At 46.0% G+C, this 23,866-nt stretch overlaps 1 protein-coding gene across 1 annotated transcript in view; it reads right to left on the reverse strand.

The window, feature by feature from the left end:
* Positions 1-23,866, reverse strand: part of LOC121276601 (genetic suppressor element 1-like) — a 323,710-nt gene that overhangs the window by 30,590 nt on the left and 269,254 nt on the right. Inside the window, exons 10-12 of the mRNA XM_041185215.1 lie at positions 17,808-18,460; positions 10,746-10,858; positions 652-934 (exon numbers count right to left, since the gene is read on the reverse strand). Of these exons, the coding sequence (XP_041041149.1) occupies positions 652-934; positions 10,746-10,858; positions 17,808-18,460 (1,049 nt within the window). The remainder of the gene's footprint in view (positions 1-651; positions 935-10,745; positions 10,859-17,807; positions 18,461-23,866) is intronic.

Genomic DNA, 23,866 nt, shown 5'->3' on the forward strand with positions numbered 1-23,866 from the left:
GTATGTGTAAACAGTGTGTGAACAGGACTTCGAGGCCAAGGAGTATTGAGGTGGCAGTGGAAACAAAAAGAGGTAAATAAATACAAAAACAAACAGAAAATGATGGAAAAAATCAGCAGGTCGAGCAGCATCTGTGGAGAGAGAAACAGAGTTAACGTTTCGAGTCTGTATGACCCGAAGAAGGATCATATGGACTCAAAACGTTAACTCTGTTTCTCTCTCCACAGATACTCTTAGACCTGCTGAGTTTTTCCAGCATTTTCCGCTTTTGTTTCAGATTTCCAGCATCTGCAGTATTTTTCTTTTATCTTAGTAGGTAAATAATGGTATTGGCTCAGATAGTTATGATGATATTCAACTATTTTTGTATGCCAAGTATGCTAAAACTTTCTGTTCAATCTATTTTGGGATAGACTAAACATTAGTTAGGATTTTCTCACCAGTTGTGGGAAAAAAGGGTTCAGGAAAAATGATATTACTCACTCCCTGCACTTACCTCACATTTATTCAGAGGTCACATGAAAAGATTGTGAACAAAGTTAAAAGAAGACTCCATATTGCATTTTCCATTTATTGTTCAATCTGATCTATCCTGGGTTACTGATTCACATTTGCAGAACACGGGATGTCACTTCAAGAGTGTTTACCCACCTTTTCTCTGTGCTGCTGTCAAATGCTTTAAATTGAAGAGTGCAAGAAATTGTTTCTTTTCCTCAAAATCAGCTGCCCTGTTCAGTTCATCCGGAGAGTGGCTGATATAACAAACTTGAGCAGAAGGAGGAGGAGGAAGGGGAGAGCGTTGTTTCTTCTCTAAACAAAGTGGGGATGGGCTGCGTTCTCTCAGCATCCTGCGCCGCTTTCTCATCTTCTGCTGTTTGACTTCTTCTTTCTTGCTCTGAGTGGTCAGACCCACAGCTCCAAGGAACAACATTTTCTGTGAAGGGATATTAAGAAGATATTAAGAAATCATTTTAAATTAACCAATGTCTATGTGAATACATAGAGTGAGCATTGATGATTAAGCCCTCGGGTCCTTTCTTGCACTGCAACCATGTAACGCATACAGTTCAACCATTGCCAAAATATTCAGCTCTGCATAACTAATGGAAAGGATAACTTTCCCAAAAGTGCTTTGGGATGTCTTCAGGCTGTGGAAAGGCTCTATACAAATACAAGCCTTTCTTCTTTATTTCATATGAATAGACAATAGCTGGGATTTTCCGGTCCTGCCTGCAGCAGGCATAATAGCAGATGGTAGGGCAAAATATCACGGGGTGGAGGAGCGAAAAGTTCAGTTTCCCATCGGTGTAAATATAGGTTGTGATCATCTGCTCCCACCTCAACGGCGGTGTGCATTTCCCATCGTACCATGTTGGGAAGGCATTTGAATATATTAGAATATCATGATTGCTCATTATCAAGGCAGCTCGCTGGAATCACGCCCCCACGCTGGATCAAATGTCACACCGGTGTCTATTAGACCGGCTTGATTCACGACTGCATATAAGTGGCGTGCACCTGGCAACCTGCACTTCACTCGTGACCTTGAGGTTTGTTTGTCTACCTTGCATCGCTCAGTGCTCGCAGCACCACGGACTTTGCAGCTTCCCAGCTGCGCAGGCAACACCATTTTGCCAACAAGGGGGATTACAGAGGCAAGGCTCTATGTACCAGACGAATGGTAAGGCTTATAATGTGCTGCAGAGCAAGGGCTCGACTGGGGTGGATGGGCTGGGGGGAGACAATGCAGAGGCAAGGGAAGGAGCTGGGGGGCAAGGGCTTGACTAGGGGGAAGCGGAAGACTGTGGGGAAGATTGTACTCAAACACATGACTGCAGGCAGTGGGGGAACTGGGGAAGGTTGCACTCAGACACATGCGGAGTGGGGAGCATCCTCTGGGCCAGAATTGGGAGAGAGTCTCTTACAGAAGGACACAAGTGAGTCAGGGCCAGAGTGGAAGGGTTGTGGAGTGAAGAAGCACTTCAGCTTACGTTGCTGAGATTCCAAAGACAGTCCTTGTCCCCATTCAGGGAGGAGGTGGGCATGACAGTCCACTGTCAGTTGTGCCCAGCATAGTGTGCACAGGACGTGGTCATCACCTTAGTCCAGCAGTCTGGGGGGTTTCCGGCATAGTACTCGACTACAGATGGTACAGTCACAGCCAAGGGATGCATCAGCTTCCTGTAGATAGGGAACAGGTGGTGTAGGAGTAGACACTCGGTGGTCTCATGGTGGCCAGTCCCTATATGTGACTGTAGTAGGCCTCATGATGGGGAGGGGTAAGGTCTACATGGGGCACAGGCACATCCACCTCAAATGACTCCAGGGGTAACGCAGAAATATCAACCACAATTGCAATGGGATCAAGGATTACGGGGGAGGACTGAGAGTGGGAAGGGAGGGAAACGTGAACATTATGCTCCTCCAGGGCAAAGGGATGGATTTCCATGGTCACATAGGGAGGTTTGATCAGCCATGATTATAATGAATGGTGGAGCAGGCTCGAAGGGACGAAAGACCTACTCCTGTTCCTAGTTTCTATGTTGAAGCTGGTCTGGAAGTAAAACCTGAGAACCACCATCTTGAAACCTCAAGCAATGGCGCAGCAGAACGTGAAACTAAGAAAAAACACAACAGGGAGGACTGTTTTGGCTTCTGGGAGGATTGGATCACAGCACTGGGGTGAGCCAAATAAAGGCACACCCATCTGGAATCTGCATAACCACATGAGGGGAATGCACAGCTGTGACATTTAAGTAGCATCTCAATAACTATAGAGGCAATCTGGAGCCTTCAATGTAATAGTGTGAGATGTGAGATTAGTTCCAATGCATTCCAATCATCGATCTCGCTGCAATAATCCACTGTACCAATTGTGGTAATTCCTTGGTGTGATAATGACTCCAAAAACAAGTGGGCACCTTTTGAAATAGGAGAAGCCTCTTGGAAAGCCCACCTCAGAACTAAGTAACTGCCAGGTTCAGAGGTGGGAACTCCCAGGCCCCACTAAAAGAATCTCATCCCCTCACAGAGCATGTGCCCTTATGTGTATTCCAAAGATTGTACTGCTAAGAGTTCACTGAATTTACCACCTCGAATAAATTCAGGACATCTCATGTCTCATCGCGGGCAGGCAGGAGGAAAGACAGACAAGAGTGCCACGGTTGCACCAAGCTTGCCAAAAGGAGGAGCTTCACCCTGATGAGTAAGGGCAGCAAGGCCCTCTCCGGACCCAGAGGGTGAGGCTCTCAAGACCGAGGTGTACAGAACACACGTCTTTTCTGCAGATGAGTGAGGGACAGTGTCATTGATGCCTCCGCATGTCCAGGGATCTGGTGGCTCACATCTGCCACATTCTCCAAGAGTTGACGCCGCGGGGGCTGGGAGGATATCCTTTGCCAGTGGGTCTGAAAGTCACCGCCGCTCTTAACTTCTACACAAGTGGCTCTTTCCAGGGCTTCACTGGGAACCTCTGGAGGATCTCATAAGCTTTCATCCACAAGTGCATACAGGTGGTGACGGACGCCCTCTTTGTCAAGGCCCACAATTAAATGCACTTTGCTAGAGATCAAGCTAGCCAAGCAGTCACAGCAGTTTCTGGACTCCCACAGGTGCAGGGTGCCATTGACCACACTCTTGGCTATAAGAGCTCCCTGGCAACACGCAATACAATACATCAACAGGAAAGGCTTCCACTCGCTCAATGTGCAGCTGGTCTGCAACCACATGAGACCCATCATGCAAGTTTGTCGAGATGGCCAGGAAGCTGAACAACACCTAGATCTTGAATAGATCGCAGATCCCAGACATCTTCGAGTGACCACACAGGATCTAAGGTTGACTCCTCGGTGACAAAGGCTACCCGCAAAGGATGTGGCTGATGACGCCTGTCCAACGTCCAAAACCTCCAGCCAAGAGAAGGGACAACGACACTCATTCTGCCACACAAACATTGGTAGAGCAGACTGTTGGCATCTTGAAGATGCGATTCCAATGTCTCGACAGATCAGGCAGAGCACTCCAGTACACCCCCCAGAGGGTCTCACAGACCACTGTGGTTTGCTGCATCCTACACAGCTTGGCACTGTAAAGGGAAAAGGACTTGCCAGTTGCTGAGATGGAGGAGCTGCACGTCTCAATCAATGAGGAGGACATCAAGAGGGATGAGGGCGATGAGACCGGGGAAGCCGAGGCTGCAGGGGAAGAAGCCGTAGCACAGGCCAGACGAGGCAGGCGTGCATGTCAAGCACTCATAGCCACCAGGTTCCAGGAGGATGATGAGTAGCAGTGCTTATCCTATCAGACCAGTGCCCTCCATGATGGGACCACATCACTATCAGCATGGCTAGTCTTCTTAAAGATCCTCTCCATTCTGAGATTGAGTATTTACATATTCTGTTCACCATGTCCTCAGCCTTTGAAGGATGATGAAGCCCCGGGCATGTGTCCTTGCTGAGGTACCAACTGCAGGAGGTCATTTTGGCATCACATGACAGAAGATTGAGTGAGGCAAGGAAGGGGATAGCAGGGGCGCTAGCAATAACTTTCAATACCTCTCCGGCCACAGGGGAGGTGCCAGAGGACTGGAGGACAGCCAATGTGGTACCGTTACTCAAGAAGGGAGGAAGGGATAAACCAGGGAACTACTGGCCAGTCAGTCTAACCTCAGTGGTGGGGAAACTATTGGAAGCAATTCTGAGGGACAGAATTAATCTTCACTTGGAGATGCCAAGATTAATCAAGGACAGTCAGTATGGTTTTGTTAAGGGGAGGTCATGTCTGACCAATTTGACTGAATTTTTCAAAGAGGTGACCAGGTATGTAGATGAGAGCAATGAATTTGACGTAATCTAGTTGGACTTCAGCAAGGCTTTTGATAAAGTCCCGCATGGGAGACTAATAACGAAGGTAACAGCCCATGGAATCCAAGGCAATTTGGGAAATTGGATCCAGAATTGGCTGAGTGGCAGGAAGCAGAGGGTGATGGTCGAGGGGTGTTTTTGTGACTGGATGCCTGTGTCCAATGGGGTTCCACAGGGATTGGTGTTGGGCCTTTGCTGTTTGTGGTATATATAAATGATTTAGGCTTGAATGTAGGAGGGTTGTTCAATAAGCTCGCGGATGACACAAAAATTGGTGGGGTGGTAAATATTGAGGAGGATAGCTTTAGATTACAGGAGGATATAGATGGGCTGGTCAGATGGGCTGATCAATGGCAAATGGAATTTAATCTGGATAAGTGTGAGGTGATGCACTTGGGCAGGACAAACAAGGCACGGGAATACACGATGAATGGTAGGACCCTGGGAAGTACTGAGGGTCAGAGGGACCTTGGTGTGCATGTCCACCGGTCCCTTAAGGTAGCAGGACAGATAGATAAGGTGGTTAAGAATGCATATGGGATACTTGCCTTTATTAGCTGATGCATAGAATATAAGATCAGGAAGGTTGTGCTGGAACTGTATAAAATGCTGGTTAGGCCACAGCTAGAGTATTGCGTGCAGTTCTGGAATCCGCAGTATAGGAGAGATATGATTGCACTAGAGAGGGTGCAGAGGAGATTTACCGGGATGTTGCCTGGGCTGGAGAGTTTTCGTTATGAGGAGAGATTGGATACACTGGGGTTATTTTCCCTGGATCAGAGGAGATTGGGGTGGGACATGATTGAGGTGTATAAAATTATGCGGGGCATAGATAGGGTAGACAGGAAGGAACTTTTCCCCTTGGTGGAGGGATCATTAACCAGGGGGCATAGATTTAAGGTAAGGGGCAGGCGGTTTAGAGGGGATGTCAGGAAGAATTTTTTTGTGGTGGAATCTGGAACTCACTGCCTGAAAGGGTGGTAGAGGCAGATACCCTCATAACACTTAAGAAGTATTTGGATGTGCACTTGCGATGCCATGGCATACAAGGATATTGGCCTAGTGCTGGAAAATGGGATTAGAATAGTTAGGTATTTGTTTGACCGGTGCAGACCCGATGGGCTGAAGGGCCTTTTTCTGTGCTGTAGTCCTCTATGATTCTATGGTGCTGCTTCTTCAAGCACTTCTCCAGCATCCGTGTCACTAAGGCAGCCTACAAGAGGCAGAAGATGCACTGCAGTCCTTAGTAGAATCATGGCAGCGTACCTTCAGTCTGACAAAGAGCCTCAAGGAGATCCATCTCCACAACAGAAAAATGCCTTGTGTGTTACTTCGATGATGACACTGCTAGGCTCGACTTGGGTCAAGGCAGGTGAGGATGAATAGGTGTTAATGCTTGTTCAAAGCACTCGGTCTTCAGCTTTACCTTAATCCCCATTACATTGAGTCCCTCCACTCAGTTAGGGATGCGGAGCTCTAGTTAGCTTGACATTTCATTGGACATAGATCACCCCACAATGACCATCTTCACACATTTGACTGACAGATATGAAAAAGCCTCCTTTTCAACACCATCAGTTTTCCATAATGGTCAGCCCTATCCCTCACTACCTCGAAAATGTGAACACACCATGGAGCCCTCAGGGTTGATAATGAAGAGCACACATCAGCTGCATTATATCCTAGCTTCTAGCCCATTTCTGCCCTGAGCGTTGTCTTCCCATCAAGCTAACATATGAGCATCGAGACCATGCTCAACAATTCCATTGACCACAACACATCTCCATATGGCTGTAGCATCGCTGAACTTGGTGAGTGTAAAGGGGAAGAGAGGTTAAGCAGAATGAATGGGCCAGCACTGCCTCCCTTCTTTTTGACGACTGCCCTGTGGACACTATGGAGACAATTCCAAGGTGCAAAATGGTTAAAGCTGAAGCTTTGAGCACCAGGACAAAATTGTGCCCATGAGCGGCACATTGAGATGGGAAGGTGCACACACTTATTGGTCAGCTTAGCAGATGTACACCCATAGAGTCGACTACATGCAATGCTGGCAGGAGCACATACGACTTCTGAGTATGGGCTTATAGATTGCAAACAGTGACAAGAGAGCATGGAGTTCAAGGAAAGATAACCCTTCTCCATGCACATCTACATCTCTCCTTCTGCACAACATCTTCATCTTTCCACAATGCAGACAAGTCAGGGGACTACATGAGCCTCCATCTTACATAACCAAGAATGAACATCACCTGAACCTGCAATGCATGTCGACGAGATGCCTTGCACAAGCACGTTTTACATTGAGGGTGAGGCATCACTGATGTCCGTAATAAACTGAGAAGAGACACACACTGTAATGAGATGGCTGCACACAACATCGACCAGAGGCCCATGATGCGAAATCTGTGATAAGTGGGGGGAAGGAACATGGTGTGACATCTGATCGAGCACAGCACAACTCAGCACACCGAGGGGGCATACACAAGATGAGATGTGGAATGGGTGCAATTCTATTACATTGGTGAAGAGTATATACATGTGGTGAACACCTGTGCCAATGCTGTGCCCCTAATATTCCTTGATCTTCCTAACCCTACTGCTACATCTTGATGCATCCCCAACACCCACAGCAGAAGTGGAGACAGCCTGCTGACTGCTACACCCTGTTGTCTGTGATGACTTTGGTGGGTGTCCTCTGGAGGGCTGAGACTTGGAGGACCCCAGCCTGAACGGGTCTCCTGCTGTGGGCAGGTGGACTCTCCTCAGCCTGTGGAGCTGGAGGTGATGGGGTCGCAGGCAGAGGCGACTGAGATTGGCTGGATATTTCCAAAGTCACCTGGGTGGATGGCCCCGAGTTGTCCAGCTGCTGGTCCTCTTCCCTCTGGGTGCCCAAGGGCCCCTGGCTGACTCCTTAAGGAGAAGGGACACCTGGAGTGAGAACCAAGTGCCTTGGCCCCCTCTTGTGTAGCCACTGGTGGATGCTACCAATGTCTACAGCGATGGAGCGCAACTCCTACAGCAGCACAGGTGCTATGTCCTGGACCAAGGTCTCCATGGTGGCTGCCATTCTACCAGTGTTGACCTTGGTGCGTTGGCATGCAGGTGCTATTACCTCAGATTGAACATGGACTGACTCCTCCATCATACATTGCAATCTGTGGAATGCAGCTGATGACCCTGCCTGAGATTTCAATGTCTGAAACTGTTGTTTGAACATCTGCATTAAGACCGAGTTCACAGGCTCGTCATCTGACTGGGACTCAGCAGAATCCTGGCCTCCAGCAGTCTTCCGAGTGTCAGTAACCTTGGATGTCCCTTGCAGTGGACCAGACTCTGTGCTGTGACCACCAGATTATGACACCGATTCTGTTCTAGATCTAGGTCCCATCCTGGTGTGTGTCTCTGTGGTGGGTATGGGTGAGCACTATGACAGGTCTTTCACAAGTGGGTCCTCAAAATCCTCATCCGAGGTGTCTTTGAGGCTGGAGATGAGGCCCTGGCTCCCAGCCTCCCTGGGACACTTGGCTGTTGGGCCTAAGAAAGAGAATAGAGAGAATTAGCGCATGGCAACAGACCCCAAGACTTAACACTGCACTCACGGTCTCACTGTCTGAAGGACCAGCTGGTGTAGGATCCTCACTTGGGTGTGCATCGCTGAACTCACCATCGCTGCAGGCACGGTCCCAGTCCTCTCCGGCAAGGCGTACTGCACGCTCCTCACATGGGTGAGGCCCTGATTTCTGGCATCCCGCCACCGCTTTGGTCCTCTCCCTCTTATTGTGCATGAGCTTGGCCTGCATGAAGACAGGTGGGGAGTGTGAGAGCAGGAAGCATGCCAAGGTAGGTGTTAAGGGTGCTTGCCTTGTGTGGGTGCTGAATGGATTTGTGTATGGGTTGAGAACGCGAACTGCACAGGATGTGAGTGCCGATGGAGATGTCAGGGTGCATGTGGGAGAGTGAGTGGTTATATTCCTTGTGCTGGTTGAGTGCGCAATCCCTGTGGATTGTCATCCTGCGAATGTGCGAGGGGCTTGTGAGAGTGTGAGCTGAGCAGGATGAGAAGGTTGACTAACCGTGGCAGTGCTGATAAGATCATTCATCCGTTTGTGGCACTGTATCACTGTTCTCCTGTGAGCTGAGGCAGCGCTCACCGCCACAGACATCTCCCCCCAAGCCAGGCTGGTGACCTTGCTGGACCTCCGCCAGCCATCCCCAAGGTAGAGAAGGTGACAGTAAGCCTCAATAGCGTCCAGCAGCTGACCCAGTGAGGCGTCACTGAACTTGGAGGCTGCACTATTCCTGCTTTTGGGAGCCATCTGTCGCCTGGAGCAGTCCTGGGTTGCAGGCATTGCAAGGTCTGTGTGTGGGTGTGGTTTAAATATGGCACCTGATGAAGTTATGGCAGGGCGGGTGAATCACAGGCCGTCTGCTGGCAAAATGCGTGCTTCTAGCTGATGCATATTTAATGAGGCGACAGGTGGACAATCGGGTGTGGGGAAAAAGTTGCTTTTCCCACCCACCACCGCACTTTGTCTGCAGATGGGAAAATCCCACCCAATCAGCAGGATTTTCCGCACCCACTCACCGCTGCAATCTTCCGGTCCCGCCACAAGTCAATGGGCTTCTGGCCGGGGCACTGCCTCGCCCGAGGCGGGTCCCACCCGCAACAGGGCTGGAAAACCCTGGCCTTTGAAACTGTGAACATTGGTTATTCCCAAGAAGGTTAAGAAGGTTGTATTTGGTGCCAATAACAATTACAACCGACAGAATTAAAATTCCAAACCTTATCACATGGGTGAGACTATAAATGTCAGGATAATTCCTATCAATATTTTTAGAACTTTAACCTTTATTACTTGCACTCTTTAACCAACATTAAAGTGTAAAGCTGATCAATGTCTACATCTAGTCGTAAGTTCCTCTTTTTTCTGGATTAATACAATATTTCTATTTACATAACAGCTCATCATGTTGAAATATCTTGAAGCTGCACAGTGACCTTTGCTGGATGCACATGTATCAGGTAGGTACTTGGCTGCATTGCCGAGTGGCTGATGGCATTCAGTGTCAAAATTCAGACCTGGATTACAACTGCTTGGTTAAGACACAGGTACCTTATCAAGAAGGCAAGGTTTCCAGGAAAGGCAGAGAGGGGGGGATGCTTGACAAAGGAAACAGTAGAGGGGTGTTAAAACATGGAGGGACACACGAAAAAGCACATTACCCATTCTGCATCAGCACAAACCAGAAATGTCACTTCATGGCCTTTTCCTGATGACTTCATATCAGACCAAGATAATTCAGACAATTTAAGAACAAGTAAAGGGTTTGTTCCAGGACACAGATATGATAGAACTATCCACCAGTGAAACAAAATAAACAAACGATGCCCCCAAAATAAAATCAGAGGAAAAATTCATTTTCCATTGCTAGGTGTGAGGTCATCTTTTTCTACAATTTTTTAGTCATAATTACAGGATATTGGCAAATAGTTGATTGTTAAAAAGCATAAATCAGTTAAAGATTGCACAGATGTGTATGTTATCAACGTTTATGGTTACTATTAACATATTTTATGAGATTACATGTTTGTCAGTTTAAATGCTTGACATGAAAATACTAAAATCCAATAGAACACAATGTCAGAATCTGAAGAAACACCTTAAAACAACTGCAGTAAGACAGGGGCCGGGATTTTATGGCCCCTCCCGCCTGGTGGGATATTACGGTCCCATCGAACTGAATGGAGATTTAAATGGCTCGCCGCATCCGCCGGGAGAGAGACATGATGTGGCGGGGCTGTAAAGTCCTGGCCACAGTTACAGAAGGAACATGTTCATTTGGACAATCGCTATGTAAGTGAGATTTCTGTGTACCTACCCTAGGAGTGTCATCCAGCTTGAGAGGCGGTTGTTCTGCTAGCCTGCGTATCCTGTTCCTTATCTCTCCTTTGCAGAACGTGCCATCTGAAGGGCTATGCTCAGAATGCTGTCCTGGGGATTGGAAATCAATACAGAAAAGTAAGTGCCTCATTAAAAGTATGTGCACCATCAAAAACCCCATAAATTTCAGTTATATGCACATAAGCTCTATCACAATATTTCTGCATCAAATTATGAACAGTTCTAAATGAAGAACAAGCAGCACTGAAGTCCTTTCAGTTTATCCGCTACAGTTGTTACATCATTCTAACACAGTCTAAACAGTTCATTTACGTCTGCCATACTCATGAGTCAGATGGCCCACTCAATGCAGCTTGGTTTACTTTGTTTCACTTTTTGACTTTCAGGCAGGTATCCTTATACACAATGGTCCTAAGATCCCTGGAGTCTGGAGGCAGAGATCCAGCATAAAATGAGCAGGAGAGGACAAGCAGAGGTGGGAAAATACACCTTGCCCAGTTTCACCTCCTTGAGATTTCTTGAGGGGGGCAGGGGTGGGAAGGGGGAAGGATGTAGTTCCAATCCACTTCCCTGATGGACTGATGTCAGGGACGAGGTGGTGGCACTGGGATTGGCAAGTTTTTACTTAACTGCCAGGTCAGAAGGTTCTGGGTCATACTCAGGTTGTGGATTCAAAGCCCACTCCAGGATTTGCACAAATAATCTAGGCTAACACTTCAGTGCAATGTTGAGTGCATTGTTGAGGTCTGTCTTTCAGATGAGATGTTAAACTGAGGCTCCATCTGCTTTTTCAGATGGATGTAAAGAATCACATGGCATTACTGAAGAACAGCAAGGGAATTCTCACTCAACTGCCATGACCACCAAACTGTCCATTTATCTCATTGCTGTTTCTGGAACCCAGCTGTGCAAATTGTTACGTAGGTAAATGCGGCAATCAAGAGTGACTGTAATTCAAAAGTAATTAATTAGCTCTTTTTACACTTCAGGACATCCTGAGGACATGCAAGGTGCTGTATAAAAGCAAGATTTTCTTTTTCATTATTTTTGTTTGAACGTAAAGAAAGGGGGATGTTGCAACGTACCTTTCAGGGAGCATATCTAAAACCGCTGCCCATCACTATCCACCACAAGACAGGATGTGATGTATAATCCCGTGTATTCTGTTGACAGAACACAGTAGCAATCCTACAGATCAGACTTATTCTACATAGTCTCCCAGTTACTATTGTATATATACATTTGAGAGGAGATGATGGTGTAGTGGTTATGTCACTGGGCTAGTAATCCAGAGGCCCAGATTAATGCTCTAGAGACATCAGCTCAAATCCCACTATGGTAGCTCATAAAATTTAAATTCATTTAATGAAATCTGGAATTGAAAGCTAGTCTCAGTGATGATAACCATGAAATTGTTGTAAAAGCCTGCTGCCCTTATCTGGTCTGGCCTACATGTGACTCCAGATCCACAGCAATGTAGTTGACTCTTAACTGCCCCCTGAAATGATTTAGCAATCCACAGAGTTCAAAGGCAATTAGAGATGGGCAACAAATGCTGGCCTTTCCAGTAACACTCACATCCCATGAAAGATTAACAAAAAATAGTTTTATCTTCAAATAAAGAACCCACGTTATTATTCTACCAATCCTTGTTGTATGGTTAGTACATTTGCGCTAAACAGAAGAACGCAATATTGGTGGTGCCAGCCACTGGTTTTTGAAGATTCGACTGAACAATATGCAAAGCTTAACCCTTTCACACACAGCAGAAGTCCTGGTGTGAAAGTGAAACAACTGTCAAGTACTCACAGCTTAAAGTGTGTAAATGATTCTGCATCACTGTAAGAATCCTACACATAATACATTAGTTCTGGGACATCGCACCTTGTTCCAACCAGTAGGCATTGGATGCAGGTAAGATGTCTGAAAATTGGGAGAGGGTGAGTGGTCTGAATCTCCCTGCTGCAAAGGTTTATGCAGGAACAGCCACTAGATGGCTGACTCTGGAGTGCAGCCCTGGGCAGAACTCCACCAACAGGAGCATCCACTGCGACTGCAGGCCATCTCTTCAGCGGGTCAGCAGGGATAGGTGGGTGCCATTAAATACTCGTGACTGGGCCAGGAAAGAAGAGTCCATACAGCACAACTCCCAACAGCTTGTGGAAGGCTCCAATGAGCTTTTTTCATCATTAAATTTACCTCAAGCCTGGGGCATGTTCTCGCTCCATTAACACATCTTCATGGGTGGAGCCTCTCGATAGCCCGGCAAGGCAGCGACAGCACTACCATTACAGTCTACTGACAAGCTCTGACCAGTCAAGGAACTGCAAATCAGGGGAGCCATAGAAATCAAGCCCTGAAGGACTGTGAAAGCCTGAACATTTGTTCCTGTCACAGATATTACTACTAGTCCCACAAAAGCCACTGGAATGATGACAAAAATTTCCAACACTCAATTGGAAAGCAGCAGACCTCCTCTCTGAGTTCACTCTGTTCGGATAATACATAAACCTGTTTTCTGCAGCTGAATATTACTGAACCAGATAAACAAGCCATGCAAGCCATAGACAAAAACGCCTCCACAGACTGAATACTTAAGATGTGTCAGAACAAAATACAGTCAGTGCTCGAAGATCAACTAACATTGAAGCTCAATTTCAGAATATACCATCTTGAGTTCATGCCTTTTGGACATCAATGAAAGGAGACCATAGATCAATTTGTAAGTGAATACAGAGACATGGGTTGTGATTACGACTTTATAGAAGCAAGGCTGGCCAATAGTATAATTGAAATAAAAACAAAAAATGCTGGAAAAACTCAGCAGGTCTGGCAGGATCTGTGGAGAGAGACAGTATAATTGAATTTGTGATAGTTTCTGTCCCCATTGGAGCATTCCGAAAAGACCTCTTGGACCAACCCAAGTGCTACAGCTTGTAAGCCCTACTTCAAAGTGGACAGAAGTATGAAGCCATACTACTGGGATAACAGAGTCTACAGGCTCTGTGTCATTCATTTATTATTGGCATGATAGCCAATGTAGGCAAGCCTAGTAAGCAATGCAGGCGGTTCAGTCATATATGTGCATCCAGAAATTGCCCAGCTTTCCAAGACATATGCAAGGCATGTTGCATGCAGAAAGCAAAGACCAGAACAGGTGGTTTGACATAATAAGACTCCACAGCCAGAGGCCAGGCAGGTACAGCGTTCCAACAAACTAAGAGACTGTATCAAACATTGTAAGAAACAAGATTCACAACATGACCAGATGATGAGGATGACCAGAACATCAATACACAAAGTGAGCAGACATTCCATAAGGTGAACATCAAATAATACATTAGCACGATAGTACCATTGGATGCCTTTGCCACCATCCAGGTTATATGCGGTAGAGTTTGAAGCTAATATGTATACCTATTCCGAACTTACAAACTTCATCGTACTGCAGAACCACTGCAGAATTACCATTGGGCTGACAAGTGCAGACAACCCTTCCCAGTCATCACCTTGTTGATACTCCCAGGAGTACAAGATGCCTGAACTGAAAAATGGGGAAGATGAGAGCTGCCCACAACGGGCATGTAGGCAATGCATTATCCAAACTAAATGTCAGACAAAAAGATCACGTACAACACTCAATTGATGGCCTATAGAATCCAGTGGAAATCCTGAGCATATGCCGAGAGCCGAGATCAGGTCAAGTACTAACACCAAATAGCATGACCACCAGCAGATGCAGAGAGAAGGATACATACTGTGATTTTTCAAACGCAGAACTAGCAGACAGAATTGTTGAGTTGATGACTGCATCCACTCCCATGGAAGCATCCCAGAAAGATCTGCTAGACAAGCCCAATCACATATAGTGTCAAAGAGTTACTCAAGAAAGTACATAAGTATGAAGCAACCCTTGCAAGTCGATGAAGCACACAGGTCCTAAGCACAACCCCAATTGTTGATGCACTTACTAGACATCCAAACCTAACAAAACATGTGGGAATTGTGGTCTTCTGCATGCAAGAGGGAAATGCCCAGCTTTCCAGCAATTCTGCAAGGTATATAGCAGAAAGGGCCATTGTCAGTGGCACTGCGCTAGAGCAAAGGCTGATGCAGCTACAAAGAGCTGTGCACTGATCCAAACAGACCATACACAACGGGTACTTTCAGGCAATAAAAATCCAGTATCCTGTCAGAAACATATACGAGGTGCTGAAGATGTGCATGATGAGACGAAGAGCAGTGAACACACATTTTACACCACCAATCTTGTGGAAAACACAGATGCCATCACACTATCTGAGGTGTTTGCCAAAATCCAAATTATCTGTCCTAAGAAAGTTGGTGACTATTTGTTACTGGCCAAGATTGACACAGGGGCAAGTGCCAACATACTATCTCTGTGAATTTGTGGAGATCAAAGGCTTGGCAATCATAGGTCGTCTAGCAGGCCATTCCATGACTTCACACTGGTCATAATCCATGGAATTAGTCAGACATCACAAGACAGATCAGCATCAGAAACTACTCCTATCACCTCAGTTCATAACTTAACATTGAAATATCCAGAATGTTTTGACAAAATTGGCAGTTTCAAAGGAGCTGCAACATTACACTTGAAGGAAAATGCAAATCCAACAACTGATCTGGTACATTCTGCTAATGCAAATGCTGGTAGGTACAAGAAGAAAAAGCAAAATATTGTACACTACAGACACTGGAAAACCTTTGTCAAAGGATGGCCTGATTCAATTCAGCATGCCAATGATCATATGAGACCATTTTGGCTTTTGCGGGATGAGCTAGGCATCTCCCGGGAAATCATTTTCAAAGGTAGGCAAGTCATCATATCGGAATCTTTGCAAACTAATATTCTTCAATAACCTCATCACTCACGCATGGTCATAGATTGGACAAGAAGACTCACAAGAGAGACACTCTATTGGCAAGATATGAACAATAACATTGAAGTCATCGTCAAGAAGTGTGAGGCATGTCAAGAGCATATGTCAAGTCAGCACAGAGCACCACTGATTCCATATAAAATTCCTGCCCATCCATGGTCCAAAATCACATCCGACCTCTTTCATGTCCATGGCACTGACTTCATCGTCATCGTTGACTACTTTACCAAGTACCCCATCATTCGACAATTGTGATAATACATCAAACGGAACTGTCGCACACACTCTTAAGTGCTATTTTCAGTTTATTTGGTTGCCTAGAGAGATTATTATGGATAACAATCCACAATTTATTGGTAAGCCATTTCAGGATGTGTGTGAGAAGTGGAATATCGATCATACTACTTCTTCTCCTCGCTGTATGAATGATTTGCACAGTGAAATCCCTAATTCTCAAATGTAGACAGACCAAGCAAGATCTAAACATTGCAATGTTACATCTGAAAGTGACACCTTTAAGTGAAACTATTCCATCACCAGAAGAGCTCATGTTTGACAGACCAGTGCGTACCAATTTACGTACTCTTAACCATTCTCAGAGACTAGAAAGTAACTTTTAAAACTCCAAGAGAAGATGACTTGCATGATAAAAATGCAGGTACAGAATTGCCAAGTTTACAGTTGGGACAATAAGTTCACATCCAGGATCCCATAGAAGGCACGTGGCAACTGGCTAAGGTAACAAGGATTTATTTGGAACCAAGGTCCTATGAAGTCATTATACACAAAGGTGCATGGTGAGGCGTAACAGAAGACAGATCAGATCCACTCAAGCTCCTCAAGCACCATACAGTCCTATTGCAACTAGGACCAGATCACAAACACAACCAGGAACATCCAAGAATGACAATCCCACAGGTCACTGTGAACAATTAAATAAAGACACCTCCAGACAAGGTCATCATTACAAGATCTGGGCATACAAGCAGATTTCCTCTAAGCTAGGGAATCATAGATTCCTCAGTTCTAAACAATTATGCAATGGTAATTAAACATGAACTGTAAATAGTTATACTTCTTTGGAAGGGGGGAAAGTATCTTTAAAAAGAAACAGAGATGTTGTAAAATGCCTTTGGGTGATAGCAGCATTTTATCACCAGAAGGGAAGTGTGTCATGTACTCCAGTCTTAGTTTCAGTTTTGCGTTTGAGCAGAGTCACACACACACACGGCTCTGCTGCTGATGTCTTCAAGCTTTCTACATATATATATATATATATTCCCATGTGCCAAATCTAAATACATGAACCCACAATGTGTTTACACAATCCTATATGAGCGACTGGTACTTACATCAATATAACAACAGAACATAACCCAAACACAGCACCCCTACTGACAACCAGAATTATGAGAACATACAGTGATCTCAAACCATATTCACTATAACCAAGTCTGGGTGTATAAGTAAATCACCAATATACTTTTGAGACTAGTAAATTTATTTTTTGTGCAATAATATATTCAAACACATCATCATTTTCTTTTGATATAATATAAATAGTTTTTGATTCTTTAAGGATAAAATTTAATTTAGAAAAAAGGGGATTTTGTGATGTACCTTTAAGGGAGTGTATCTAAAACTGCTGTCTATGACTATCCACCACGAGACAGGATGTGATGTATAATCCCATGTACTCTGTAGACAGAAAAGAACAGCAGTCCTACAGATCAGTTGTGTTCTATGTAGCCTCCCAGTTACTATTGTATGTATAATCTCATCTTCAAATAAAGAACCCAAGTTATTGTTCTACAAATCCTTGTTGCATGATTAGTACATTTCTGCTAAACAGAAGAACGCAACAGGGTGCTTTCATTTTAAAAATTTTGTGCTCCCTTTCTGTCCCTCAAATATATTGCACTAAAATTGCCACACCCTGGAAAGTGGCACACAGATTAATGCTATTTAAGAGAGGACCTGACCAAGCCCTTTATTCTATCCAAATTAGAAGAGATGCAAAATATGAATGGTTCTTTAAAATATCAAACCTAGGATTGAGGTACAAACTGAATTAATGGGGTGGTGAGGGTTGTGCTTAAATATGGGACACGTTTATAATCACAGAAATGCCATACCATTCATCCTGGCTTCCTTCAGTTTCTTTTCTGCCAGATCTAACTTGCTGACAATAGGTTGCTGGAGCAGATGCTCCTGATTGTATACGCTGTTGGCAGTGGCATAGTTGCTTGAAAGCATTGATGTATTGGACACTAGAGAGCTCTTTCTGTTTTTCAAACTCAGATCAGTTGCTCCAGAGGCAGTAGACAGATCCAGGCATTCTTTCTGCATCTCTTCAAGACAACTATTTGCAATTTGATGTTTGAAGTCACTGTTGAAATCTTTTGTGGACTGATGACTAGAAGTCTGGTCCTTCAAATGTGGAACCATGTCAGTTTTTAAAGTTGGCATTCCAGATTTAATTACACTCACATCTTTATCAGTGCAAGGTTTTGTAAGTTCTGGGTTAAAGTGCTCTCCAGTGATCTTGTTGAAAGCATAATTTTTCAGATTATTGTTCTGAAGTTTTTCTGGGTCCTTCAGTGCATCATGGTTGGTTCTAGAGTAGTTAGTGCTGTAGTTAAGTGCTTGGGCCGGTTGAAGTGCATGAGGAGATAGAAAGGGTCTCGACAGAGGGGAGGTCTCTCTCAAAGGACGCTGTGGTGAGATGAGAGGAGGGGGAGCTCTTAAGCGTAGTGGCCAGTCCTGGTTTTCATCTTCAGCAATAGCTCTGTAAGAAAAATGTATGTTTTAAGAAACAATTGCTATTATTAACAATCTTATCTGTATGGCTTACATGAAAAACATACTCATAAACAGTATATTCAACAGATTGTTTTGTGATAGCAAATGGGATATATTTAAATCCTTTTCTTGTGATTATCACACTCCTTCATTTGCCTAGTAATGGTATTTGCCAGAGAACAATTTTGAAACATTTCAATTGAAGTCATTTTTCAAGTTATAACTAATTCTGAACTCCTTTGATAGTCATTTTTCTTTTGCGTGTTTCTTGCAATATTTTAGCAAAGGAAAAGTAAACAAGTTGAAATTAAGTCTGGAGCTCAAAACAATTACAGCTTTGTAAAATGTCTTTTTTTATATAACAAGTCAATTTACTTGTCATAATGAGGTGTATGTGTTCCATTATCCCTGTAGTCACAGGAAACTGAGAATTCATTCTTATATTATCAAAGAAACTTACCACCACTTTGAAAGCCACAGTACAAAGGAGGTCATTCTGTGACTGTGCAGGAGTTTGGCCAATCAACAGCAGGATGGAAACTTTTGTGTTAACTTAGCTCTTTTTCTTTGCTGGACTATTAATTCCCTAAAGTCTGTTTGCATAAAATTGGTTCAAGAGCTCCATCAAAAGCTGAGTGGGTGAATGCACAGCCTCTAGTGTCATACTGAGCTGTACAGCTGAGTCAGCTGATTCCAGCCAAAGCAGTAGCTATATGGACTATTGGATGACTATTGGCCTCAGCACCTCTGTGAGAGGGAGTAAGGAAAAGTAGTCAAACCTTCTCCTGCTCATCGTTATCCACAAATAGGCACTTAGGAAGTGGCTGGAAATGTGATTTTAAAGCCAGACTACCAGCAATCCAGATATTTTGGTGAAGGCAGGAGAACCATTCCTGATTCTTCTGGTTCCACAAGAATATAAGGTTTTAAATTGTCTGGCCATTTCGGGATCAGAACACCATAGCGACCGCTCTGCTCTTGTGTCCCATAAAATTGCAAGCACGATTCTATCTACTACTGGAGGAGGGCCTGGCTGAGCATGACCATTCTGAGGTGCCTATGATGCAGCCTGTCATCCCCCTGCATGACAGAGAAGCCTGCAACATCCTCATCCAGGCTTGCCTCAAATAAGGACAGTGAATCTAGCAATGTACTCATGTCAGCCATTACCCTGCCACTGACACCACCCTCTTCTCACAAACATATCTAATCGTTACGAGGAGCTGTCAACCCAATACATTCGTTGTCTTGCATTGCCACCAAGAGTCTCATGTCAGTCCCCTACTTTTGTTCAAGGTTGGGAAATAAACAGCACCGTGGCATTTAACGGGGGCAGCAACACAAGCCTCGTTGAAATAAAAGTTTCCCATTCGTCACTATTATTGCTGGATGCACCCAAGAGAATACCTAAGTGCCAGTAAGACCATTTCAGCTTCCTCTTTGTTTTACTTCTGCATGGTGCTACCCCGCTATGGTAACATCAGAGCTGGAGGCAGCCTGCTCATTTCCAGACCCTGACACATTAGATGCCCACAGTGGGTGTGGTCTGGGTTGTGGAGCAAGAGGACCTCTGCCAAAGCTCCATGCCCTGACTGCTTCCAATATCACCTTCAGGTGACACGTCTGCAAATCAACGGGCAGCTGTTCTCCTCCTACCACCTATTATTCTCATCCTTCTTATCCTCGCTTGTAAATAAGCAACTCACAATGCACAGTGCTGCGACTGTAGGTGCTGCCATTGTCCCTTTAAATAGTCAGCCCTCCTCCAGGCTTCTGACTCTTCTTCCTGCCCCACTAATAGGAACCCAATGTCAGAAGCTTCATATTAATTGACTGGCAGCTGTAAAGAGCAACTGGAAGGCATATCACTCAGAGGATGGAGCTGCTGACCTAGAATTAGGCCCACCATTTTGCTGGGGTCTACGTCCTTAAGATTCCGCCCCTAGTTAACAAGAGAAATTGAGAGAAAGGGAATACAAAAAAGGGGACTGAGAATGCAGGATGAGGGAAAAGCAAAGAAGGAAAAGGAAAGAAAACAAACAGAGAGAAGGATTGAAAAAACAAATGAGAGGAAATAGAGTCATAGGCCGCAACTTTTCTAAGGCAGCAGAGATCTCACTGCCAGGGCTGGAAACGACAGTTGGGGTGGGGTAGGGGGCAGGTGGGGGTAGTGGGGGGGGCTTTGAAGGACTGCAGGATTTGGGAGCACATTCTGCCGGTGGCGGTGATTTAAGGGTTGGCGCCAGGCTGGCTCTCCTATTAAGGACGGTGGACTGTCCCCAACAGCCGCTGGCCCAATCAGAGGCGGCTTGTAGCTCAGCAGTGCCACCAGGAGCAGTGGCCACTGCTGGGACTGTACCTGGAGGAAGAGGATGCAGCAAAGGACACGTGCCATCCCCAGGTAAGTGGGGCTGGGAATGCTGGGGCCAGTCAGGCTGGCCCTGGTGAAGGGGTGAGAATTGTTAAGAGCAAATGGTGCCAGTGTTGTGGAGGCAGCTGTTGCCACCGGCGGGGGGGTCTCTTTGTGTCTTTGTGGCCAAAGAGTGCCCAAAAAGGAGAACACCCGACCCCCCCCCCACCCCACTCCCCCTTCCCCGCTACCTTCTGGAGTATACTGGGAGACCATAAGGGTTTTCTTGGTGTCCCCCAACATGGCGGAGGACCCCCTGCCACTGATGAAATACCAGCGGAGGTGAGAAGAGGCCTTTAATTGACAATTTAAGTGGCTGAACCAGGCTACAAGTAGGCCGTCTGCTAGTTTTCCCGCCATTAGGAAACATGGCATGACAGCATGAAGATGATGGGCATGACACTCAACACCTTCCCACAGTAGCTTTTGCATCTTTGAACCCCTCCCCAAAGGTGCTGTAAAATTACAGCCATGGAGTCATTACCGTACAGAAGGAGGCCATTCAGCCCATCAAGTCCATGCAACCAGAGCTTTATAATGTTCAGCGTAAGTTCCCTGCTTTTGTACTCAATCCTTCTATCTATGAAGCCCAACATCCTATATGCTTTGCCAACTACTCATGTCCCGTCAGCTTCAAAGATCGATGCACAAGAACCCCCAGATCCCTCTGTTCCTGCACATTCTTTAGAATTGTACCACAAAATCTATATTGCCTTTCACTATCCCTTCTGCCAAAACAGGAACCTAAGATTGGTTAACTTATACACATTTAAAATTTACGGGTGTTTTGTCAGTATGAAACTTTTTTTCTCATTGTTGAACTTTGAAAGCATAGCCACCCTAAATCAGGCTGACAAATGAATGGGCATTTGAACAAGAACTACTGGTTCAGTGGGACTGTACACCGGGGAGAGAATTACAAGTTAAAACAAAAACAACCTAAATTTGGTCTTATTGCATTTTAAATAAAAACATTATTTTGTCTGTAACAATCTTATTATACTATTTGCACATGAAAGGACTCCCATACTATGGAAACAACCTGTATAATTTGCAGTGACCAGCCACCGTTATTTTACAAAAACACACAGGGCGGAATTGTCCTTTTGAGGCCTAAGTCCTGTGGAGGGTGTGGGAACCAGGAACAGTTCCCACCATGGAGCCCAGTAGGATTTTGTGCTGAATCACGTGATGCTGGCCTAATTAACTATGTAGTCGGGGGTTTCCTGGTGTATCGTGCAGCATGGCGTGCACCCTGCAATCATTTCTGGGCACCATATTTAAAAGGCACCCAGACATCAACTTCTTACCCAGCACTGAAGGAGGGGCTGGCCCACCGATCACAGGGAACTCCAGCCCCCAAATTCAGTGACGAGGATGGAAGGAGAAGACCGATGCGTCTGACCAACCCTGAATGGGAGGACGCCCCCAGGGTGGTCAGTGCCCAGGACCTCCACCAGAGGACTGCCCCGCAATGCCAGAAATGGATGAATGGCACCAGGGTAAGTAAACACTCAATTGCTCACACTCACCTTGCCGAATGGTACAGGGGACGTGGGCCTCAGTGGCAAGGGCTCCATCCATACAGCCCATGCATAAGATGATGCCTCATCGCCCCACTGCAGTCAATCTAGTCTGCAGGTGGCGAGGCCACTGTGGGTCCCTGACCCTTGCACACAAGAGAGCTCAGATGCTGTCTAGGGGGCCTGGGGGGAGCGAGGGGCATTGGGGAAAGGGGGTTAGGCTTGAAGGACACTAGAAAGTACTGCTAATGAAATGCCTCTTTGAGCCTTATCCTTCTATCTGCATGGGATCACTGTTCTGGAGGGTGCTACCCTAGAACCCTTGTGGACAACCTGCATCAATCACGACACACAATCCAGTAAGTTATCTGTCAGTCTGGAAGCATGAGAAAGATACATGAAACCCAATTGTTCCCAACGCCATCATCTCCCTTTGCGCAGGAAAAATTGAGGCACAACAGAAGAGAGAGAGAGAGAGGGAAGACGGGAGAGCATCTGGCCTGACCTCAAGAACCTCACTGAGTTCGAGCAGTGGGCAGCTCAGCTGGCAGGGGAGGAATGGGACCAAACCTGTACGGATGGAGAGGTGAGCGGGCAGCCTCCATCCAGTGAGGATCCATGCATTATATAGTCACATAGGAACTGAAGGGTCATGTGTTCCCCCACATTGGACGCAGCTTATGCAATCACTTGCCTTCTCCTCTCTCACTTACAGGTGCCAGCAGGAAGAGGGCAAGGGAAGAAGAAGAAGAAGCCCTGTCCAGCAGGTCTTCCTGCCCACAGAGGACCGAGGGCTTTGGGGAAGAGGAACAAAGTGCATCTGTAGATATGCCACAGCAGTCATCTGCATCCTCCACCAGTGCAGAGATACATGCCTCTGTGGGTGCCAGATGTAGATCAGGCTGGGTCTCACATTCTGGTGTCACCATATGGACACGTGTCCGCAGCAGAAGGCAGCAAGGTCAGCCAAGATCACTGGCACTCGGAGGACAGCTAGGGAAGAGGCATCTGCGATGTTCAAGTTGGATGACCAGCCTCTGGGATGGGCCTTGTATGAGACGCTGTGGAATCTGCGAGACACAGGGGAACATCAGGCAGAGATGTTGGAGGCCCTCAACAAGTGGCACATGAAGTGGAGGAGCATGTACGCCTGCTCTCCGATGAAGTGGTAGTGGTGGCATGTGCGCCCATGCAGGTCTCCATGTGTAGGGTGATGGGCGCCATGGAGAACCTGGTCCAGCAGAATGTCCAATTTCTGCCAGAGTTGCGTGCTGACCTGCACCCCATCACTGTAGACAAAGGTGAGTTTTTGCAGTGGCTACACAGGAGGGAGATGGGGCACCTCGACCTCCCTCCAGGTGTCCCTTCCCCTCAAGGAGTCAGACAGGAGCCCTTGGGCGCCCATAGGGAGGAGGAGTGGCTGTTTGACACCCCGGGACCTCCAACCAGAACTCTCTGA

This window comes from Carcharodon carcharias, chromosome 3 (genome assembly GCF_017639515.1).
Source record: "Carcharodon carcharias isolate sCarCar2 chromosome 3, sCarCar2.pri, whole genome shotgun sequence".
NCBI classification, from domain to species: domain Eukaryota; kingdom Metazoa; phylum Chordata; class Chondrichthyes; order Lamniformes; family Lamnidae; genus Carcharodon; species Carcharodon carcharias.